Source organism: Tauraco erythrolophus, chromosome 8 (genome assembly GCF_009769465.1).
Source record: "Tauraco erythrolophus isolate bTauEry1 chromosome 8, bTauEry1.pri, whole genome shotgun sequence".
In the NCBI taxonomy this organism is placed as follows: domain Eukaryota; kingdom Metazoa; phylum Chordata; class Aves; order Musophagiformes; family Musophagidae; genus Tauraco; species Tauraco erythrolophus.
In genome coordinates, this window is record NC_141472.1 from 25467435 (window position 1) to 25489433 (window position 21999).

A 21999-nucleotide genomic window follows, 5' to 3' on the forward strand; every position below is an offset into this window, starting at 1 on the left:
CATCTTTTGAAGGACTTTCCTTATTTATACTCTGCAGCTTGACAGTTATGTATGAACTGTGCAGTTTATCGTACTTTCAGACTTAACAAACTTCTGGATGGCAAAAGATCTTAAATAACCACTAAAGCAACTCAGGTTTTGAACTCGATCTCTTGGACTGTTACAGTGCATAGATTTATCTGCCTGATCGTAATTCTTTACTTTTAGCCTTGTGGACTGATTTTTTTAAAAGATCAAATGAGCTGTAAAAATTATATAAATTATAAGGTACATGGAAAAAAAGGAGGTGATTGGTGAGAGCCAACATGGCTTCACTAAGGGCAAATCATGCCAGCAAATTTGATGGTCTTCTCTGATGGGGTTACAGCATTGGTAGATAAGGAAAGAGCAACTGACATCATGTAACTGGACTTGTCCAGAGCATTTGACACTGTCCCGCACGACATCCTTGTCTCTAAATTGGAGAGACACGGATTTGATGGATGGACCGCTCAGTGGATAAGGAATTGGCTGGATGGTTACACTCAAAAAGTTGTGGTCAATGGTTCGATGTCCAAGTGGAGACCAGTGATGAGTGGCATTTCTCAGGGGTCAGCACTGGGGCCAGTGGTGTTTAATATCTTTGTCGGTGACATGAACAGTGGGATTGAGTGCACCCTCAGCAACTTTGCTGAGGAGACCAAGCTGTGTGGTGAGGTCAACATGCTGGAGTGAAGGGATGCCATCCAGAGGGACCTTACCAGGCCAGAGAGATGGGCCTGTACAAACCTTATGAAGTTCATCAAGGCCAATTGCAAGGTCCTGCACATGAGTCAGGGCAATAAGAAGCACAGGTACAGGCTGGGTAGAGAATGAATTGAGAGCAGCCCTAAGGAGAAGGACTTGGAGGTGTTTGTTGATGAGAAGCTCAACATGAGCCGGCACAGTGTGTTTGGAGCCCAGAAAGCCAACCGTATCCTGGGCTGCATCCAAAGAAGCATGACCAGCAGGTCAAGGGAGGTGATTCTGCCCCTCTACTCTGCTCTCGTGAGACCCCACCTGGAATACTGCATTCAGCTCTGGGGCCCCTGACATAAGACAGACATGGAGCTGTTGGAGCAGGTCCAGAGGAGGGCCACAAAGATGATCCAAGAGCTGGAGCACCTCTCCTATGAAGACAGGCTGAGAGAGTTGGGGTTGTTCAGCCTGGAGAAGAGAAGGCTCCAGAGAGACCTTCTACAGCCTTCCAGTACCTAAAAGGGCCTACAAGAGAGCTGGAGAGGGACTTTTTGTAAGGGCATGTAGTGATAGGACAAGGGGCAATGGCTTTAAACTGGAAGAGGGGAGATTTCAATTAGATCTAAGGAAGAAGTTTTTCACTCTGAGGGTGGGGAGGCACTGGAACAGGTTGCCCAGAGAAGCTGTGGCTGCCCCATCCCTGGAAGTGTTCAAGGCCAGGTTGGATGAGGCTTTGGGCAACTTGGTGTAGTGGAGGGTGTCCCTGCCCATGGCAGGGGGGTTGGAACTAGATGATCTTTAAGATCCCTTCCAACCCAAACCATTCTATAATTCTTTGATTGTTGTTTCCATTAGCATATCCCTCACTGTCATTTCAAGCTGGAATGTCAAGAGGAGGGAGGTACTAACTTACTTTTGTACAAAAAATATTTAATAATTTTGCTTATTCCCTTAGTCTTTCATAGGATACTGACGAGGTTGATAATCTTCAGAATTGTTCATGACACACCCCATATTTTTATTCCTCCCTCCATCCCAGACTAAACAGTAACCCATTATTTTCCAAATACCTTATACAAGTATTTTCCGGCTCCAGTTCCACATCCTATGGACAGCCAGACAAAATACTTTTTATTTACAGTATTTTCCTGTCTCAGCAGCTAGCCCTGCACAGTTAACAGGTGTATTCTGATATCCAGGCTTACTACTTTACCTAACTTCCAGCTATAAACTTTTTCTTCCTTGTTGGGTCCCAGTTTGAGGAATCAGGCCAGAAAACAACAGGAGCAGTGGCGAGCAGTAGGGAAGACTTGCTCCAACCTCAAGTTCTCAAGTAGCTGAGCCAATTAGTACTAGTGTTGGAGTTGTTCAATATGCCAGTCATTAACAAAAGCTAGGTCATTTGTTAAGGCAGGGAAAAACCTGTAACTCTTCTTGGAGGTGCCCAGTGAAAGGATGAGAGGCAGCGAACACGAGTTGCCACAAAGGAAGTTTTGTTTAGGTTTTGGGAAAAAATTTGTATGACGACGGTGATGAGTGTTGAAACGCATTGAGTAGAGAGGCTGTGTAATGTGGATGTGACTCTGATCGACCTCACTTAAATCTGAAGTTAGCCCTGTTTTGACATAGAGGTTGCGCTAGATTACCTTGAAGGACCCCACCAACTTAATTTTTCCAGTGATTCAAAGTGATAACAAGAGCAGTATCCTGTGGCAAGCATTGAAGAAGTAGCAAAAAAGAAGTGATTCAACAGAATTTTCTAATCGTTCTCACAAGAAATCACATCAGATCCATTTGAAATAAATACTTTATAAAAACAAATTAAAAAGCTTTTGTTGCTTTGTTTTCCATGCATTCAAAGCAAAATATTTACTTTGAAATTTATTTGTATGAGTTTGATTCAGAAAAAAAATGATACTTCACCAATAATTTTAAACTGTCTGTGATTTCTCCCTAGTCCTACGGTGGGTATGTAACTTCTTTGGCACTTGGATCTGGCAGTGGAGTATTTAAATGTGGAATGGCTGTGGCTCCTGTTTCCAGCTGGGAATATTACGGTATGGAAACTCGTCATAAATACTGACTTGGAAAGCAAGATGTAGCATTTAGTGACTTTCTAAATGAAATCATTGCAGGAGACTGGCAATATGAAACTTAAAGACATTGCAATTACCTAGGCATAAAACTCTTAAGACGTTAACTTAATGTTTTCCTTGCTGAAAATAACTGACTGCAACTGGCAGTTTGGAACAGACTTTGTCACATAGAAGAAGATACGCCCAGATAATTCCATATGCAAATGTGTAACAGTAAGTGTGTAAAGGCCTCTTGATAAACTGCTGTACTCAGGAGTGTAAAAATCCTGTTAAAGCAGTATCACTGACTTCAGAAACAGCTGACATTATTTTTCTGCTAGTAATGGAATCACAGTGCACTTCAACTTCAGATACTGCAGATGATCTCTTTCAGGAATCAGTATCTATGATGACTGCAAAGTTATTTTCCAAAAGAGGGAGACTTAGTTTTGTCTGATATAATTATTTTTTTTAATTAAATATTTTTTCCTTTAGATGTTTCTCAGCCACACCTCCTGTGTTGCTGTGTTATAAGACATGTTTTTGTTTATGTTTATTAACTTAGGTTCCAAACTGTTCGGAGGAAGCAACTCTAGGAGTATACTCCTAGGGCCTTACCGTGTGAATAAAGCAGGCACATACCCATACTTACTTGCAGACCTGTTAAGCTTCTGGCATGGTGTAAGGGAACCTTAGTATAAAAAAAGAATCATAGCATGCATATTTTCAATGAGCAAAATGTAGCACTTCGAACACATTTACTTAGCATATGGTCGTTTGCTAAGAAGTCTTGGTTATGATAAAATTTTTTGGTTAAATGGGAAAGATTCCTTCCCTGACTGCTAGCACAGACATTCCTTGTATTTATGGTGTTTTGCAAACAAAGGGGAAAACATTTGTATGACACAGGAAGCATAGTCTTCAGTGTTTTCGCTGGCATCAAGATTTTTTTAAGACATTTTCACTCATGATCACAAAATTATTTCCAGAATGCAGGCATAAAGCACTATTTTTGCAGAATTCCTTCAATAAAATAAGTTATAAACATTTGTCCAAGCATTAAAAATTGAAGAAGTTTTTAAGTTAAAGTAGATTAGACTCACACTACTGCAATCATTACTTGAGCTGAATTTTCAGAATCGAGTTGAAGAATCTTGCTAAAAACACATTGTAAAATCCAAACAGGCAAATGTACCTCCACTAAGGAAGGAAGGAAACAGAAGGAAGTCATGAGTCATAAGTTTTGGCAAACAGATCATGTTAACATTAGGGCGAATGTGTTAGTAGGGACAAAACTACAGGATGCTACACATTTGAGTCTCTAACTAGTATCAGTATGTCAGAGGATGTACTGGCCCCTAGAGTTTCTACATTCTGTCTCACTGTCTTTTAGATGCACAGATTAGAGTCTGGACCATAATCTTTTCTTTGAAATCCTCCCACTCACCTCCATTTTGTGTCAGAGTTAGTAACAGCTGAACAGTTCTAAGATGGCAAGGGAAACTGCGTTCAGGGACAACACATAGTTAAAAGCATTAGATCTGTGATCGTTTGATTAAAATTTGCAATTTATCTCCTTTTTCTTCTCCAGTAGCTGACAAGCCAAATCTTCCACTTAGTCATTATAATGCAATTCTGCTGACCTCTGTGGACTTGTTGTAGCTATACTGGTAGAAGAGAGTGGAGAATTTGGCTCAGAATACTGTAGAAGTGCCAGCCATTCAGAAAGAGTCTATTTTATTGAAAACTTAAGCCCAATATGGTTGTTTGACACTGTGTTGACAACAGATATTGCACATTTTCTGTCTTCATTGAATGATAAAGGACTTTGATAAAAGATAGGCTACTTAGATTTTTTTGGTATTCAGTTTATTACAGATTATCTTCAGGAGCCTTACTTGGCTGATCTGGAAGACACAGTACACATCTTTAGCACTCAGTGGTAACATATAAAAAGGATACCTAATAAACCATGGGAATATGATATTGAGTCATTTTCCTTTCCTGGGAGGATTCTAATTTCTACTTTTTAACAAAATTATTCTAATGTAGCGTACCAAACTGGACAACAAGGTAGACAATCCCAATTCCTTACTGATCACAATGGCCTCTCTTACGGAAGGGAAGGGTGCCAGCTCTTTGTCAGAAAGCCCTGACTCATTTAAATAAATAAAATTCTTGTAATATTGCAGCTTGACTGCTCAGTGTGTGTCAGTTACTCTTTCAAGGCAAGGTCATAAAGAAAGTAATATTTCTGTAGTAACAGCTGCTGCATCAGTTTTCCACAAATTTTCATAACAGCTCTTAGTTAAATTACAAGTACCCAGACAGCTCAAAGATAGCTGTTCCTACTGATTTCTTGGTGATAGATACTGTTCAGTTATTCACATTTGTTTTGTCAAATCTGTTAACAGTCTTTGTTGTAGTTAGAAAAAGGAGACCTGAACAGCAATTGCATCACTTTTTCAGTGCAAGCCTCTATCATTGCCTGCTCCCACTAATTGCTGCATATATGCATTCAATAGGGAAAGGACAACATGTATATCCATATTTACTGTATATACACATGCGCATCCCAGGTTGGAATTCCGCTCAGCTTCTCTTTTTCAGGTGTCAAAAATAGTCTGTGTCATGTTTCCACCATGCACCTTTGTTGGCTTATTGGCTCATTCAGTGACTTCTGGAGTTCAACCCAATAGCATAAAGCAGTATCAGTTAGTTACCTTTATCCACAAAACCATCTGTTGTTTCCACAGATGAGTACCTTGCACTATTTCTGCAAGGATGGTTTGGGGAACTTTTATTAATTAACCTTTATAGCTGATTTTTTTAAAAAATTGTTTAAATTCAGTGTATTAGGAAACCAAGGAGAACAGATACAGTTAAAATAAACAATATTTAATTTGCCACGTGTCACTGGAGGCACAGAAATCTGTATATTCTTTATCTATAGCTTTTTTCTTCTTTAATGTTGCAGCATCTATCTACACAGAACGATTTATGGGTCTTCCTGTAGAGTCTGATAATCTTAAGCACTACAAGGTGAGAATTCTCTTTCTATGTTGATCTGCCTTAAACTTGAATCACACTTCCATGAACAAGCAGAACTGTGAAGAAAGAAAATGGCCCATCAGCTCTCATAGTGGCAGTCCTGTAGCAGCTAAGCTACTGCTGTGAAATTCATATCTCCCTAGTTACTAGTGGTTTTGTATTTATCAATCCTAAATACAGTAAGTTGAAGTATCCTTATTTTCTCACATGGACAAGTCAGACAATTCTGCCAGTGCAAACCATTAGCCTAGGAAAGAACTCATGTGAGAGAGGTTAAAACACTGATGTTGGTAGGGTTTTGGCTGGCACTGTTAGCTGTGGTATGCAAACTGCTTCATGCAAATTAAGCTCTCTGATAATAGCATCATAAGCATACTAAACACTCACAACAGCTTCCCCTACCTGGAACAGGTTGCCTTTCTTCTTTTCTTCACACTGATAGGAAGTCTATAGCTTCCTCTGACAGCCCACATACCAGCTTTAAATAGAGAGTCCTGAATTAGCACCCAAATAAGTTAGTTGAGAGACTCTTATAAAAATTTTAGATAATGTTCTCAGTACCTATTCTCCATCCCTACTGAAAGAAAAGAAATGCTCAATACCAAACTGCTCTGGTAGAGCTGTCTGGGTAGCCAGGAATTAGAGTGTTCAGGGAATGGCACATTACTGGTGCTGTGCTTTTCGTGAACTGGCCCTTAGAAAAGGCACTAAACATATATGGCTTCTATTATAATCTCAGATTGATATGAAGTCACTGCTGTCATTATTATGCCAGTCCAACTGTTTGATTGTTGTTCTACTAGGTAATGAAAGCCTTTCAGCTCTGCGACTGAGTGGTTTAAATTGAAGCTGCTGAACTGTTCATTTTTCCTCTCAACAGAATTCAACTGTGATGGCAAGAGCAAAGAATTTCCAAAACGTAGAGTATCTTCTCATCCATGGAACAGCAGATGGTGAGGTTTGCAAATGGCAGTACAAATACAGAGCCAGAATCACTTTGTTTGAAAAACATTAAGCATCTTTCTATGCCTTTGATTAGGGTCAGTACTTAGTTCTTTGGTAGGTTTCCATATGACATATTATAAGATGCTTGCTCATTCTTAGTAATGTCAACTGTATCACTTGATAATTAGTGGACACAACTTAATGCACTATAACTTTATGCTTTGTGGTATTTACATGTTTCAAGAGCTAGTCTGTTTTTTTCCTTTTTCAGATAACGTACATTTTCAAAACTCAGCACAAATCGCAAAAGCTTTGGTTAATGCACAAGTGGATTTCCAGGCAATGGTAAACAACAGTCTATTTTTCATTTTGAACAGTGGTTTATAGCTTTATCAATAAGCTTATCTGACATTTACAATGTTTTTAAGAACCTAGTTGAACTGAACATGCTTCAAAATCTGGCAATTGCTAGTGCATTTGTTACTCCTCATAAACAATTTCTTCCTCAAAGGATTTGCCTGCTCTTTTTATCCTTCTTGCCCTTCGAATGCTAGCAGGATTTCTCTCTTGTCACGAATAACTTAGACGCTTTTAAAATGAGCCAGGGAGAAGAATGAGAATCCAGCCTCCTTATGAAACTTGCTGATAGCTAATAAAAGAGGAAGGTGAAGGCGCTGGCTTCTAGGGCCAAAACCATTACTGGTTCTGATGGATTCTATCTTGAACTGGACATGCCTGCCACAGGCACAAAGTAAAAGAAGCAAAAAAGGGTATAAGGTATCCAGGTACTATATAGAGGATCAGAAAAAAAAAAAAAAAACCACAAACAAAAAAAAAAACACACACAACAACATTCTCTGCAAAACTTGCTTGGGGTAGCAGGTACAGGCAAAAAGAGAAACACATAGGCAAGAGGGTGGAGGATATAAATGAGGAATTGAGGAATGAGCAGGGGAAAAGTAGTTTGGCGTTACAGGCTGGGCTCTGCTTCTGCACCTTTTTTCTCGGGGCTAATGACCCCGTGCCATCAAACATACTGGCCTTCTGCCTGAGTTCGCTTTGCCAGGACCATGAAATCCCCAAAAAGGGATCACATAGGGATCCTCCTGTACTTGAGCTTTGTAGGCCCTTTTGTGAATTCCACATTTTCTGCCTCCTTCCCTGATACTTAGCTAACCCAGGTTATTTCTTAAGTATCCGGAACAGTGTATGCAGTTGTAGTCACTCTAGTTCAGCTACAGGGTAATGTCGGTTATTTCTAAGAGTTAGCATAATTCCTATGTGTATTTTGAATAGAATTCCACACCATCTAGCTGAAAGCTTGTTGCTTAGAGTCCAGTATTCCTAAGCAAGACTGTGACCCGTATTGCCAAAGCCATGCAGCAGGTCAAGGGCATTTCATCCCTAAGGGCATCTCAAAGCACTTTTGCCCGACTTGATACAACTGACTTGTCAGTACTGAGGCAGTAATCTACTTACTGCTAGATTACAGAAAGTTTAGAAACTTTTTTCCAGCAAGAATATGAATATACTGGAAACTGATGGGAAAAAAAAAATAAATTAGCAAGTCCCTCTGTTTTATCAAGGCATCCACCTTCTTATATATGGTAATAAAATAAAATAAATTCTTATATTGTGTAACTTGCAGAATTGAAAACATAACAGGGGTTTTATGATTGTTTTTTTTTCTTTTTCAGTGGTATACTGACCAGAACCATGGAATTCCAGGCCTTTCCAGCAAACATCTCTACTACATATGACCCACTTCCTCAAACAATGTTTTTTTTTGTCAGAATAAGTAGGCTATTCAGAGCATGCTAAGGCATCTGATACATCTCTGGGAGAATGCGACGATAACAATGCCCAGGTTATGTAGTTTTCAGGTGAATTGATAACAGGAACTTTGAAGTTTTAAACTTGATGTTGACATCCAGTTTTGATTTTGTATATTAGCAAATGTTATGCTAATACATGTTTTGGCACGTTTAACACCTGTTTGACAGAAAAAAATAAAATCAGAATGTAAAACATCATGTGCATTTATTGCCACCTTGCTTAAACTTACATTCTGCAATGCTAAGATAGGTGGTCCATTGCAAAGGCCGAATGAATATGCTTGCATTTGGTAACTGCAACTGTAAAAATGGGAAAGGACAAAGAATGCAGCGTAAGTACCTAATTAGCATCCTAACAAGAACCAGTTTGCCAAACTGTATTTCCAAATTCTTGGAAAGAATCCAAGCAGGGATAGAAACACACAATATTTAAAGCTGAAGTTTGGATAATTATCCAGAATATTGAATGCTGTGTTCAAATTTTATTCAAGTCTTATTTGAAACCTTGATTCTGCAAAACTCTCAGTGTTCAGGTTTAAATAGGAAAGCAGGACATTCATGATAGCTTTTTTACCTCAGTGTTTTCTCTCCCTGTATTCAGAATATATGAGCCATATTAGCCTGTTTTTAACCTCTAATCATCACCTCAGCATTCAAATTAATCTCAGTGTCATTTATCCCAGACTGAAGGGAAAGGATCAAAGGATTAAGCAGGCTTTCTTTGCTTTGTTTCCAGTGAAACTATTTTAGGGAGTCTTTTAAAATGCTAGAGGCTAATAATGATTGGAATACTTGTATTCTTTTGGTTAGTAATTAAATCAATCCTGTCGTAATACAAGAATATAAACAAGATAATTGGCAAGAGATCCATTGTAGATGAAATTGTTCTCTGGACACGTGTTTAAAAACTGCCTAAGAACCGTGGTCTAACAGAGTATCTCATCTCTGCTATTAGCCGGTGAGAGTACAAAATAACCTGAAAAAGATTGTAGAATAGTCTCCCCACAAAGCAAACTGCTTCCTGACTCTCAGTCAGAGATAGGATGCTGCTTCTTTGTGGAAAAGCAAGAGGTTTCATTTGACCCTCTTGACAAAAATGTGGGGTTTAGCCAAAATCATTAAAATGTGGAAGTGATTTGCTATGTAACAGCTTCCTTCGCTTTGTTAATGGCAATATCAAATCTGATTTTCCACACACAAGAACATTCCTCAGACACATCTTTATGTAAATGTAGTTGCCAAGCTGTTTGTAATGGTTAAATTATACTTTGATAGGAACTCTTCAGAAAATACTCAATTAGTTCAGGTTTTTTTGGAAACGCTGCCAATTACGTGACGCTAATGAGCTTTTTGTTGGTAATGTAATTAAAACTCAACTGCTATAATGGTTAAAGGAAAAAATTATAGCTCTAAGAAAGTTAACATTAAGCAAATATAACATGAAGTGGGGCTAATTAGATGTTGATTATATGGTCCCATGTGCATTTGCTGCACACAACAGTAGTCTCAGTAATGTGGTTATTTTACAAATAAGGAATACAATTCAGTTGGAATTACTGAGATTTAACTCCCAGTTTCTCATATTGATACAACACTACAGAAACCATTGCAAAATTGTGGTGGAAGAGAGAAAAATCAAGCTCCTATACCAGATGCTTAGAGGTTTTAGATACCTGAATATGTCAATGGGAACCTAGAGCAATTTTAAAAAAAGCATAGTATCGGTCTTACATAAACATAAATATATGAAGTTCTCTTTAAATTTCTGCACATTTATTTTATTTGTACTTTTGAAAATTCTATAAGATCTGGAAATTTGGCCAAATAAATAAAATTTGTGGATACTAAAAGTAACAAAGTGATGCAATGTGGTGTTCACACACTGCCCACAGGTGTGGCCACAGTCAGAAGCTTCTGCAAGTATTTAGAGAAAGAGAGATTTCAGGAAAATATGTCAAATAAAATAACAGAAGTTACCTCTTTCCCAAGGGATGCATTAGCTGTTTCATTATTAATCTGTCCTCATGTTTGTTTGTTTCCTAAGGCAATCAGAGTATGCATCTTACAAACTGTCCACCATTTACCTTGGCTTGTAGGAAGCAGTTGTGGGGATAAAACATGAAAAATTACGTGCATCATGCTGCTGTCAGTTTTGCTTCATTGTTTTTCATGTCATTAATGTATTTGCCTTACACAGTATTTTTGCCAAAGAATCGGAATATGTCTTCAGCAGAGTGTGACATCCACATTGAGTTGCTGGAATAATGTCTTACCTGAAAGATTTATGAGTGAGCAACCACATATATTGATGACCTGCGGGAAAATGTCCTAGAATGCTGTGAGTGTCAAAAAAAACTCTTAAAAACATAGAATCATGGAATGGTTTGGGTTGGAAGGAACTCTAAAGATCGTCTCGTTCCAACCCCGCTGCCATGGGCAGGGACACCTTCCACTAGATCAGGTTGCTCAAAGCCTCATCCAACTGGCCTTGAACACTTCCAGGGATGGGGCATCCACAACTTCTCTGGGCAACCTGTTCCAGTGTCTCACCACCCTCAGAGTGAAGAATTTCTGCCTCAGATCTAATTGAAATCTCTCCTCTTTCAGTTTAAATCCATTATCCCTTGTCCTATCGCTACACGCCCTTGTAAAGAGTCCCTCTCCAGCTGTTTTGTAGGCCCCCTTTAAGTACTGGAAGGCTGCTAGAAGGTCTCCCTGGAGCCTTCTCTTCTCCAGGCCGAACAACGTACACACAACATACACAACATCAAATTGCCGACGTGTGCTAATAACAGGTAATGTTGCAGTCATTCGTTAGAAATGGTGCAGAGCACTTCAAACCTACCATCGCAGTATCACAGAATCACAGAATGTTTGGGCTTGGAAGGAGACTTTGGAGGTCATCTTTTCCCACCTCCCTGTTCAAGCAGGGCTACGCACAGCCAGTATCTCAGGATTATATCCAGATGGCTTTTGAATATCTAAAAGGATGGAAAATCCACAACCTCTCTGGGCCACCTCCGCCAGTGTTCGGTCACCCTCATATAAAAAAGTGTTTCCTTATGTTCAGAGAGAACGTTGTGTCTCACTTTGTGTCTGCTGCCTCTTGTCCTGTCACTGGGCACCACTGAAAGGAGCCTGGCTCCATCTTCTTGACACTCTCCCTTCAGATATTTACAGACAGTGATAAGATCCTCCCAAGCCTTTTCTCCTCTAGAAGAACTTTTTCCATTCTGCATTGCTGTCTACAGTCACAGTCCATGTCATAAGCGTCACCACAAACATTCCCTGGAGAGTTATTTGTCCCGTTCCTTTTTAATCTAGCCTATGGTATAGGCTCTTCTGTAACAGAGCTTCAACACAGTTCAAGGTGAAAGGGCTTGTCCTGAGGAATCAAGCTGAAGCTAACAAAAATATGTTTCAGGGTTATCCTTAAATATGAATAGAAAATATAGATATCAATACTGCAGACTTAGAATAGGGTATGTAAGAGCCAATATCAAGGCACAACTTATTATGAAACTAAGAAATGATAGCTTTTATGACAAGATTTTCTACACTGATGAATGAATATCCTCAAAGTTTTGCTTCCCACCTTCAAAAGTTTTTGAGGATACAGCTTTCAGAAAACGTAGAGCACTTTCTGCTTTTCTTTTCCCTTTCAAGTAAGAATCTCACACTTTAGAGACCCAAAAATATCAGTTCAGACAATGAAACTTAGTCTTCAGATACCTATCACATAAACAAGGTATACAAGCCTCTGAAGATGGGACTTAGTTGTTCTGAATTAAGTAGACAGGCCCTTGATAAATAGCCACATAGTTGTTTACAAGTCAGTTTCCACTATGAATCCTGTTTATCTTTTACAAAACAAAGCTAGAGCTGCAAAGCAAAAATTGCTTTATTCTAGGAACTGAAGTGCACATAAATAGTAGCAAAACCACTGGTTCCACTCCAAACCATTCATTCTTCAACACCTGTTTTCACCATCTACCTCATTTGTGCTGTGAGTTGTCCATATCAATGAATATGCAATCCTTTTACCTCAAACCTGGAACTACATCCTTTGCTTCACTTAGGATTACTGCAGCTGCAAAGAAGAAAACGCCTGAAGAGAAAACAGCATTTGTAGGAAACCAAGTATAACCCCAGCCAGTCTCCAGAACATGGTTAGTGTTGTACTCATTTTACTCAGATATCAAGTCAAATTCAGACTACGTTCAATACTTTCCAGTTTGCCAGTCAGTTCCAATTACAAGGCACAGCTGTTTAGTACATTTTATAGAGCCATTTGAAGGCTCTATATTTAATCTGAATAATTCATAGTATTTGCTAAGAGCATTTGGTATTACTTTCAATTATGAACATTGTCTTCTCAGAATGTAAAGTAACTAGTACATACTTGGCTGGCTCTTCTGCTTGCGCAAATTGATGCAGCTCCATTGACTTCAAATGGAGCGATTCCAATTTATGGGAGTAGACAGTATGGGCTACAGCATAGTTACAATAGCTCTCTTTACTGAGGTACAAACCCATGGGCATCCACGGCAGTGAGCATGGAGTTGCATGCTGTGGAAAGGCTTAGACACCCTAAACTAATCCGTTTCAGATAGCCATTCTTGCTCTCCAAAGTGTAGACATGGAGTTGTACACATACATATGCACACATCTGAGTGTGTTATCTATATGTGCATGTTTATGTATGTAACATGATGCATATGTTTTATGTATGCATGTGTTCACACACATGTTCTTCCTATGTATGTTGCATATATATGTTGCACTAATTCCCAGAAGGGGAATGCAGGGATCTTTTGGCTGATTATTGTGTAGGAAGGAGAGGAAAATAAAAGGAGCTGCACAGCTCAGCCTCTAAAATCATGTTTGACAAGGTTAGGAAGAGAAGAATGCTTTCTGCGCAGCGTAAGAAAGAAAAGGGTGGGGGCCTGTAGTCATACCCCAAGATACATGCTCCTCCCTCTCATGTTCTTTAGTCATGGAATGAATAATGACATAACAATGTAATAAATATGTCAAGAAGAAATACACAGGAAAAAATGGGGATTTCACTTTCTGAAAGCATTTGTTGGGGATTTTTTTACTTTTTTACTTCCAAAAGTCAGCAATTTCCTAATTCATTAAAATGTTCAAATTTTGAAGATTTAATTCTTTTTAAGCATTTTTTTTCTTCTACCAACAGTTAAAGAGTTGAAACATCCTAGAAAATTATGATATTCAGAGAATGCTAGCCATTTATAACAAATACATCGGTCCTATTTTTCTGAAAAGCCATGCCAACTGGAATTGTCACTGCTAGAGCATCAGGTTCAGTGTGCAGCTGGTAAGAATTCTGCTTCTTCTTTTACCTCTTCTGTACTTTCCCCACAGATTTTTTGTCCAGTGAGTGTAGTACACTGTCCTTAATAGCAGCCATTGCCTGGTGCTGAGATGATGGTGCAGGAAACGTTGCTCAACTCCAAATACAGTGAACCCAAGATACAGACATTTTAATGACTCCAGGTGAATCATGAAAAACATCAAGATGAAACTTTCCTGAAGGCAGGTCACTTTCAGCTTCTGTCTCTTAGTCTGACTCAGTTGAAGTACTGTCTCATATGTGAACTATAGTATAGAGGAAGGTGAGGCTGCCCTTGACTTTTGCCAAATGGTGCCATCTAACTATTGTTTTACAATGTGAGAGGAAAAAAACTGAGTACATATGCATGTTTCATACGCTCGTTACAATTTTCTACTTCTGTTTGGTAACTCTTGTTTGCTGTGCTCTCGAAATATGTATTACTAGAGATTCAGTTATGGCAACTGAAGTTTACATGGTTCTTGATGGCAGCTCACTTCTTTCCTGTACTTTTTGTTGTCTGTGTATCACTTGAAAACAAATTATCAGTCACCTCCTAGATGCTAGATGACCTGCTAGATGATATAGCCTGCGTAACAGCCTGCCCAACCAGGTGCACTGAGCTGCTCTGTCTCATACTTTTTTTTTCTGAAACCATCCTACCGTAAACAAGGAACTTTATCTGACACAAGAAAATAAACTGAGCTAAACAAAAAGAAAAGAACTGCTTGCTTCCTGGAGGAGATGATATTGTCTTACATTCTGAACATTTCGAAAGTTGTGTGTCTTTTACTCAACATGCAGAGAGAGAATTGCCCGCAGCGATCCATTCCAACAAGTGTACGTGTCATCTTGGTGTAAAAGAGACCTGAAGGGCCCTTTGATCACCATCTGCTGTCCTGCCGGGGTACTGCAGGGCCGGCAGCCTTCTCCCGCAGGGGCCGCAAAGCCGACCAAAGTCCTGGAGAGGCAGTGCCTTCTGACACTCACTGCTGGGCTTAAATTTACAGTGTGATTCTGCATCCCCTATATAATAAAAAAGAGTAACAAAAAGGGAAAATAAGGCTCTCTGAAATGGCTGAAGGTACAAACAGAAGGCAATGATGAAAGGAACAAACGCTGCACTATTAGTTTTCAGCAGCAGTGTTAGTAGACACTTCATTGTAGCTAGAAGTGACAAAAATGGACCATGAATCTCAGTATGATGGCTTCAAGAACAGAGAAAAACTATACAAACACACAAAAAAAAGTTATTTAAGATTGATTATGTGGACTGTGTAGTGAAACTTAATGTTTCCCTAAACCCATACTGTGGTAGCACAGCAAAGTATTTAGGATAGAGCGCTAGGAAGGATCCATTAATTTTTGTTTGCCACTCTAACATTAGGGTCAGTCACTAGGGTCTAACACTGTGGTCAGCCAGCAAAAAATTATCTCACTGAAGAAGATTCTTTGCTGGCTTCATAGAGCAGTGTTAGGGGAAATAAGAGAGTTTTCTGTAATATGTGTGCTTTGTGCCACAAATTAGCCCATGGGCCACTCCCAAGTGGAGCACAGGCTGTCATTAATGTTCAGTGAGCGAGATGTCCACTATGATTTGAGACCCTTCTCTCTACTGAACAGAACTGAAACTCAAGGTAGAGTCCTTCATATTTAATGTGTTTCCTGGACTGCCTGACACCTTACATATGTAATAATCATATTTCATTTTTGGTACACAAAAATTTTTCATATTTTACGAAGGATTATCATGATGTCTGAAAAAGTCTATAACGGAAAACTTCTCCAGTAATTTCTTAAAGGGAGATATCTCACTTGTTGCTCCATAGATAGGACAAAAGACCTATATTCCGGACTGGCAGTTTTTTTCAGCTGTCAGGGCCATTGACAAGTTTTGTGTCCATCTCTCCTACCTCTGATCACCAGAGGGCTGAACATAGACTTTTTTGGCAATGCTGTCCCACCACAGCTACGAAATTGCACCTACGACTAAATGGTTTAGGACCTTGACAATAGTTGCGTAGAACATACACACCTATAAAGCTCAAATCTGTTGGTTTTTTGTTTTTTTTTTCCCTTGTAGGGAATGTAGACATGTGAGCAAAGGGCTTATCTTGCATAAATCTGTAGGCCATAGTGTGAAACTCAATTTATAATAAATGTTGGGCATATAGTTTTTGAGTATTAATTCTCATAGGGTAAATTTTTAAAAGCTGGCATTTTACATCGAAGGATAATCAAATCTTTTTATTAAATTTGACCTGTGCTAGGCTTTGCATAGTGGTAGCCACCACGGCAGTACTTCACATCTCTTCACGTTCATTATATTGGCACAAGATTACTTGAAGAATCATTCAAGGGCTTTGGAGGAGTTGCACTGGTTATTGTTAACAATGTATTAAATTTATAAACCTTGATTTAAAATTGATAGGTGAAGTTAATGCCATTGATGTCAACAGGACCAGGATTTTGCTCAATACTAAATGTTAAATGTGGCAAATCAGAATCTGGAGAAATTGCTGCCTTAATCCCAGGCACCTTTAGCTCACTGTTTGTCATCCTAATGCCCTTCTGTTTGATATTTACTTCTTTGGACATTGCTACCTCACTTCTTTTGCAAATCCATGTTAGCATTGATGTCATAAAGTAAGCAAAATGAATGTGTGAAATTGCTTGTAAAATTATCAAATGAAATGAATAGCAAATATGATGACTTCTTTTTTTTTTAGGTTGGATAAGGAAACTGTCAGCAATGATGCACCCTCGTAATGCTTACTAGAGCCGAACAGTATATATAAGTCTGTGCAAAAGAGGCAGCTAGGCAGATCTCAGGATCCTCAAGGCTTGCCATAGTTCCAGAAGAGAGAATAGCAGCTCTTTCTCCAACTGCTACATATCACTTCAAAGTATAAAAAGGTAAGATTTATACGAACTACCAGTGCAATTTGTCTGAGAAAGCCAAGTGCATTATCTGAATTGTATTGCTCAAAGTTTGTAACAGAGGTGCAGGATTTTTCAGTAAATTGGTGTATTCTTTTGTGGTTATTATAATTGATGTTTGGAGTTAATGACATCATCATTTAAATCCTTTAATCTATTGAATTAGTTCAACAGAGAATGATCTGAAAAAGGGAAAACAACTGTTTGGGTTGCAGAACCAGCTGAAAGAAGGAAGATTAACCATGAGAACACGAAAGACATGTATTGCAGTAAGAATTTAAATGTGAGATACATAATTACTGATTTTTATATTTTATCTCCTTTAGTATCTCCTCTAGCCATATTTAATGAACATGAGTTTAAAAATATTGACTCCTTATAGATACTGCCTAAATATGAATCAATGGGGATTAAATTAGCAGAATGCAAACAAATAAGTGAGTTTATATAGACACTGATTTAAAACTGTCCAAGACAGATTGTCACTCCATTGCCCTACAGATTGCCACTGCACTGCCCTACTTTTATATTAGTCTCAAGCAACTATTCTTTTCATAGCATTGTAAGATTTGAAAAGGATATTTTATAGCAAAAAAAGTAAAAATTAAAGTCTTTTGATAGTTACTGTGGTTATTGTACAAAATTTAATTTAGTCTTCCATCCTACTGTGGATTTCCTTAGACTAGAACCATCACATTTTACAGAACTTTCCTACAAGGCATTATAACATGGAGGTAAATAAGATGTAAAAGTATATCTAACCTGAAAAAGTAATTTATTATAATTAGAAATAATTTGCTATTGCAAACAATCCAGGGTCAATAGAAATCTAGTTATTCCATTCATACATTTTCATATGAAAATATTCCCTTTTTTACTGCTGTAACTCCAACATCTGTATTTTTAAACTGGAAATAGATACAAATCTGACTTGTGAAAGATTCTTTTTTGAAAACTCAATGAAATTAAGCTAGTTAAAATTGCACATAGGATACAAAAGACATCTGCAGTAAAATACATTGGAAAAAATAGCAAAATCAGGTTGATCAAGGAAATAATACTAAAATAAGTTTCTGATCAAGATTTGAGAGATGTATTTGTTACATCTTTTCTGGTGGTTCAAATTGAGACGTGTTAAGTTTTTAATTTCTGATCAGAAAGAAATTAAAACATTTCTATTAGTCTAATGTGCACAGGAACAAAAATTTTCTGTGTAAGAATAGCCTTAGTTTTCCTGCACCTTGACAATAGCACTGGTTTGGAAGTATCTACTGGTGACATAAATAACTTAGAGCAAATAAAACCTTTCTTCTGATCGGGAAATTAACTGATTAGTAAGAATAAATTAAACAAATATTTTTTGCCGATCATGTCTCTTTCTCTAGGGAGCATGTTTGTGTTCCCAAGAATAAAATAACAATTTCTTCTTTAAAAACTGTAGCTTCTTCAACTTGTCGAAAACTGCTGTTGCTGGTTTGGGTTACAAATAGCAAGTACTAAACGTTGAATGAACAAACAAAGCTGATTCTATATTTTAAAAGCGCATATTTGACAGAAGTTTAATAGCTATTGAAAAATTCTTGTTCTATTAATGAGAACTGTCTTACTTGAAAATTGTATTAATTTCAAAAAACTGCATTTATTCATGTTGCTTTTTAGCAATCTTTCCAGGTTTTGATTCTGAAAACTTTAAAAGGAAGCTAAACATGCATTTAACTTCAAGCATATTCTTAAGGCATAAAGTAGCCAGTGGGACTGTTTGTATCTGAAAGCTCTACAGGACTGAGGCATAAAAGTTAGATCCAAGATATATTGAAATCACGGAAAATCTGTTTACTGACTGCAATGGGCTTTGAATTTGTTTTTTTATAGTTTCATATAAAAGAATAGCTTTTGGTGTCTGATATTACTATAAGGAGGCTGTATTAATGACTAGACTATTTCTTTCATTCCACCTTAGTGCCTTAGGTTTATGTCTAATCTCTGTCATGGTTTAACAAAGCTACAGGCAGCTGTAAACTATTTTTCTATAGTTTTTCAGGTTGAGCAAAAGTATACCAAACTTCTAGCATACTATTAAGCAGGGCAAATTTACTTATGTGTGGTGCAACAGCCAGACTTTATTTGATATCTAAGTTAACTCATTTGCAGCCATATCTGCTAGAATAGAGGTAACTAAATTACAATCAGACTATTTTGTGACCACAGCAGAGTCATCACTCAAAGAACAGGCAAAGCTTTTGTTCTATTGCTGGAAGCCTACAAAATGTGAAATTATGCATTCTTTGAGAATAAACATTGGATGTCAGTGTTGCACCATCAAATTAACAGTTCTGCATGAAACAGTGAAAAGAGAGTTCAATACTATAGTTAGGGTTATACTAGGACTGACTAGATGGCCACTATGGTATTTGATGGTACTATAGCAGGATATGTGCAAGTGTAGGAATCACATCTCATCTATCAGGACATTATAGAAGGCAGAAAGAGTCTCCATACACACTGATGAAAACACGAGCAACACTGGCAGTGGCTTCTGGTGGAGAGAGAGAAATTTTCTCCATTGCTTAACAGTATAATCCACTACAAAATCTTACATTCATCAATTTTTTTTCCTGGGTTTGATTAAGATTTGATGAAGATTTTGATTCCCCTTATAAATTTTGATACTGACACTGAGGTATTCTAGTAAAATTTTTATATTATTCATTAAGATTCTCTTAAAAATTAGGCCGCACAAAATACCAGGGACAATACATTATTCTTAACCATAGGTAAAATGCTTGCCAACAGTCAAGCTTTGCATCTCCAACTATAAGTTATTTATAATAGATGGAAGAAATAGATTTCATAAAAAATTTGCTCTGAAGCTGGGCAGACTACTGGGGTAGAGCAGAAGTCCTATAGCAGTAAGGTTTTTGACACAGGAGTTTACTTTTTCAGAGATCTTCATATAGCCCCCCTATTTGCACTGCTCATTGCAGAGCCAGCTCTAAATCTCAAGACAGAGTAACCTGCACCTTCTCTACACATCATTCCTTCATAGCTTTGTTATGGCTTCCTCCAGGCCATAGTATATTTAAATTCAGCCTATTGTGATAAGGCATTACAATAGAGAATAGATATGTTCTCACTCAGACTGCCTTATTTTATAAATCATTGAATTTCAATAAATAACTCCTCCAGTGGAGCCGGAGGAGTTCAGCACAGATTACATTTAGTGGGGAGGGTATTTTTTGGCTGGGTCTTACTTTGGACACTTACCAATTTACTTCAATGCATTCATCTTTCCTATCTCCCTTTGTTTTTCCTACTGTAACATAAAGTTCCATAGGGAAGTGTTACGGATGGCAGGAGGGCTCTTTCAAATACACAAGTATCAGTCCAAGTACATGATGAAATTAGTTCCAGCGACATTTTGCTGATGTGAACTCATTGTAACTTCTCTTGTTTTACAGCAGATCAATATTGCGATCCATACTGGTTTTAAGTTGGAATGAATGAGCATTTACTATCCATCATTCAATGAATGAGTATTTAGCTATTGAACAAATGGCTTATTCAATTTCATTGTCAAGGTCAAAAGTACCTTACCAAATTTTAAATTCATTTCCTTTTCTATACATTCGTTCCATAAATTTAAGTGATTCGAAATAACTAAAATAAACAATATATACTAGTTGATTTTGTAAGTAGTTTTCCTCTCATTTCCTGTTTATGCAAAGCACTTTCAAGTGTATTACCCATTAGCTGCTCATAGTTCCTTTTGCAAAGGGTTTTGTGAGCCTAAAATGAATAGCGTTTCTTTGTTCGACATGAGTTTTTTCCTATAGGGATCATGTAGCACGCATAATTAGGGGGTTAGAGAATGCCTTATTCCTATTGGTGACTGTTCACTACAAGTTATAACTCTACTACTTCCATGAGTAAACCAGTCGCTACTGGAAGTAAGGAAATCACAGCTTGGCTGTGGATCACCAAGGCATTTGTACAGACTGTAATACTCTAGTTTACATTGAATAATTTCACATTAAAGCCAGTGAGACTGGTCAAGATATTACAGTGCAGGTGAGGAAGGCATATAATAATGTAGCCATTTATGTACATGGTTGAAGCCAATAGAATTACCTGTAACAGTAAGAATTACATCTGGGACAATATTTTCTGCTTTGGTTTATTACCATTAATATGAAGTGTATACCCCATGGCTTGTATATCCCATATAGCCCCATAAAAATGGAGGCTCTTAAGCTGAAATGAAGTATTACATCAATAGCGTAACAAGCAAAATCTGACATATCACATCACAAACTGAACACAAGCAGTGTGTGATCTGGTGGGGTTTTTTTTCCTAAAGAGTCACACCTATTAATAAGTGTGGTGGGGTGACCGTGGCTGAATGCCAAGTGCCCACCAAAGCTGCTCTGTCGCTCTCCTCCTCAGCTGGGCAGGGGAGAGAAAATACAATGAAAGGCTCATGGGTCAAGATAAGGCAGGGAGAGATCACTCACCAAGTACTGTCACAGGCAAAATAGATTCAACTTGGGGAAAAATGGATTTAATTTTATTATCAATCAAATCAGAGTAGGATAATGAGAAATAAAACCATTTTTTCCCCTTCTTAAATGTGTTATCCCAGAAGTGCTGCCACCATCGCTGATGGCCTTGGCCTTGGCCAGCAGCGGGTCCATCTTGGAGCCGGCTGGCATTGACTCTGTCAGAGATAGGGGGAGCTTCCAGCAGCTTCGCACAGAAGGCATTCTTGTAGGCCTCCATTACCAAAACTTGCCATGGAAACCCAATACAATAAGTCATTATTAAGTCCAGAGACCTACTACTGCGATATCTGTTATTAAAAAAAAAAAAACACCTTGAAGAGGAGGATGGAGAGCTAGAAGGAAAGAATGAGGAGCTGCTAATGTGACAGTATTCTTGACAAGAGATTTGCTTTGTTTTTTTCTCTAGTGGTAAAAAATAAAATGGTAAAAAATAAAGTCATATCGATAATCTCATCTTGCAGTAAAACAGTATTATAGAAACAGATCATGTGCTTACCATCAGCAGAACACAGAGCAAAGGA

The 21999-nt window shown here is 38.0% G+C and overlaps 1 protein-coding gene across 1 annotated transcript in view; it reads left to right on the top strand.

Moving 5' to 3' along the window:
* FAP (fibroblast activation protein alpha) overlaps positions 1-8586 on the top strand; it is a 44277-nt gene extending 35691 nt beyond the window's left edge. Inside the window, 6 exon segments of the mRNA XM_086616152.1 lie at positions 2675-2774; positions 5770-5834; positions 6724-6796; positions 7060-7133; positions 8486-8537; positions 8540-8586. Coding sequence (XP_086472278.1) covers positions 2675-2774; positions 5770-5834; positions 6724-6796; positions 7060-7133; positions 8486-8537; positions 8540-8586 — 411 coding nt within the window.
* The last annotated feature ends 13413 nt before the right edge of the window (positions 8587-21999 follow it).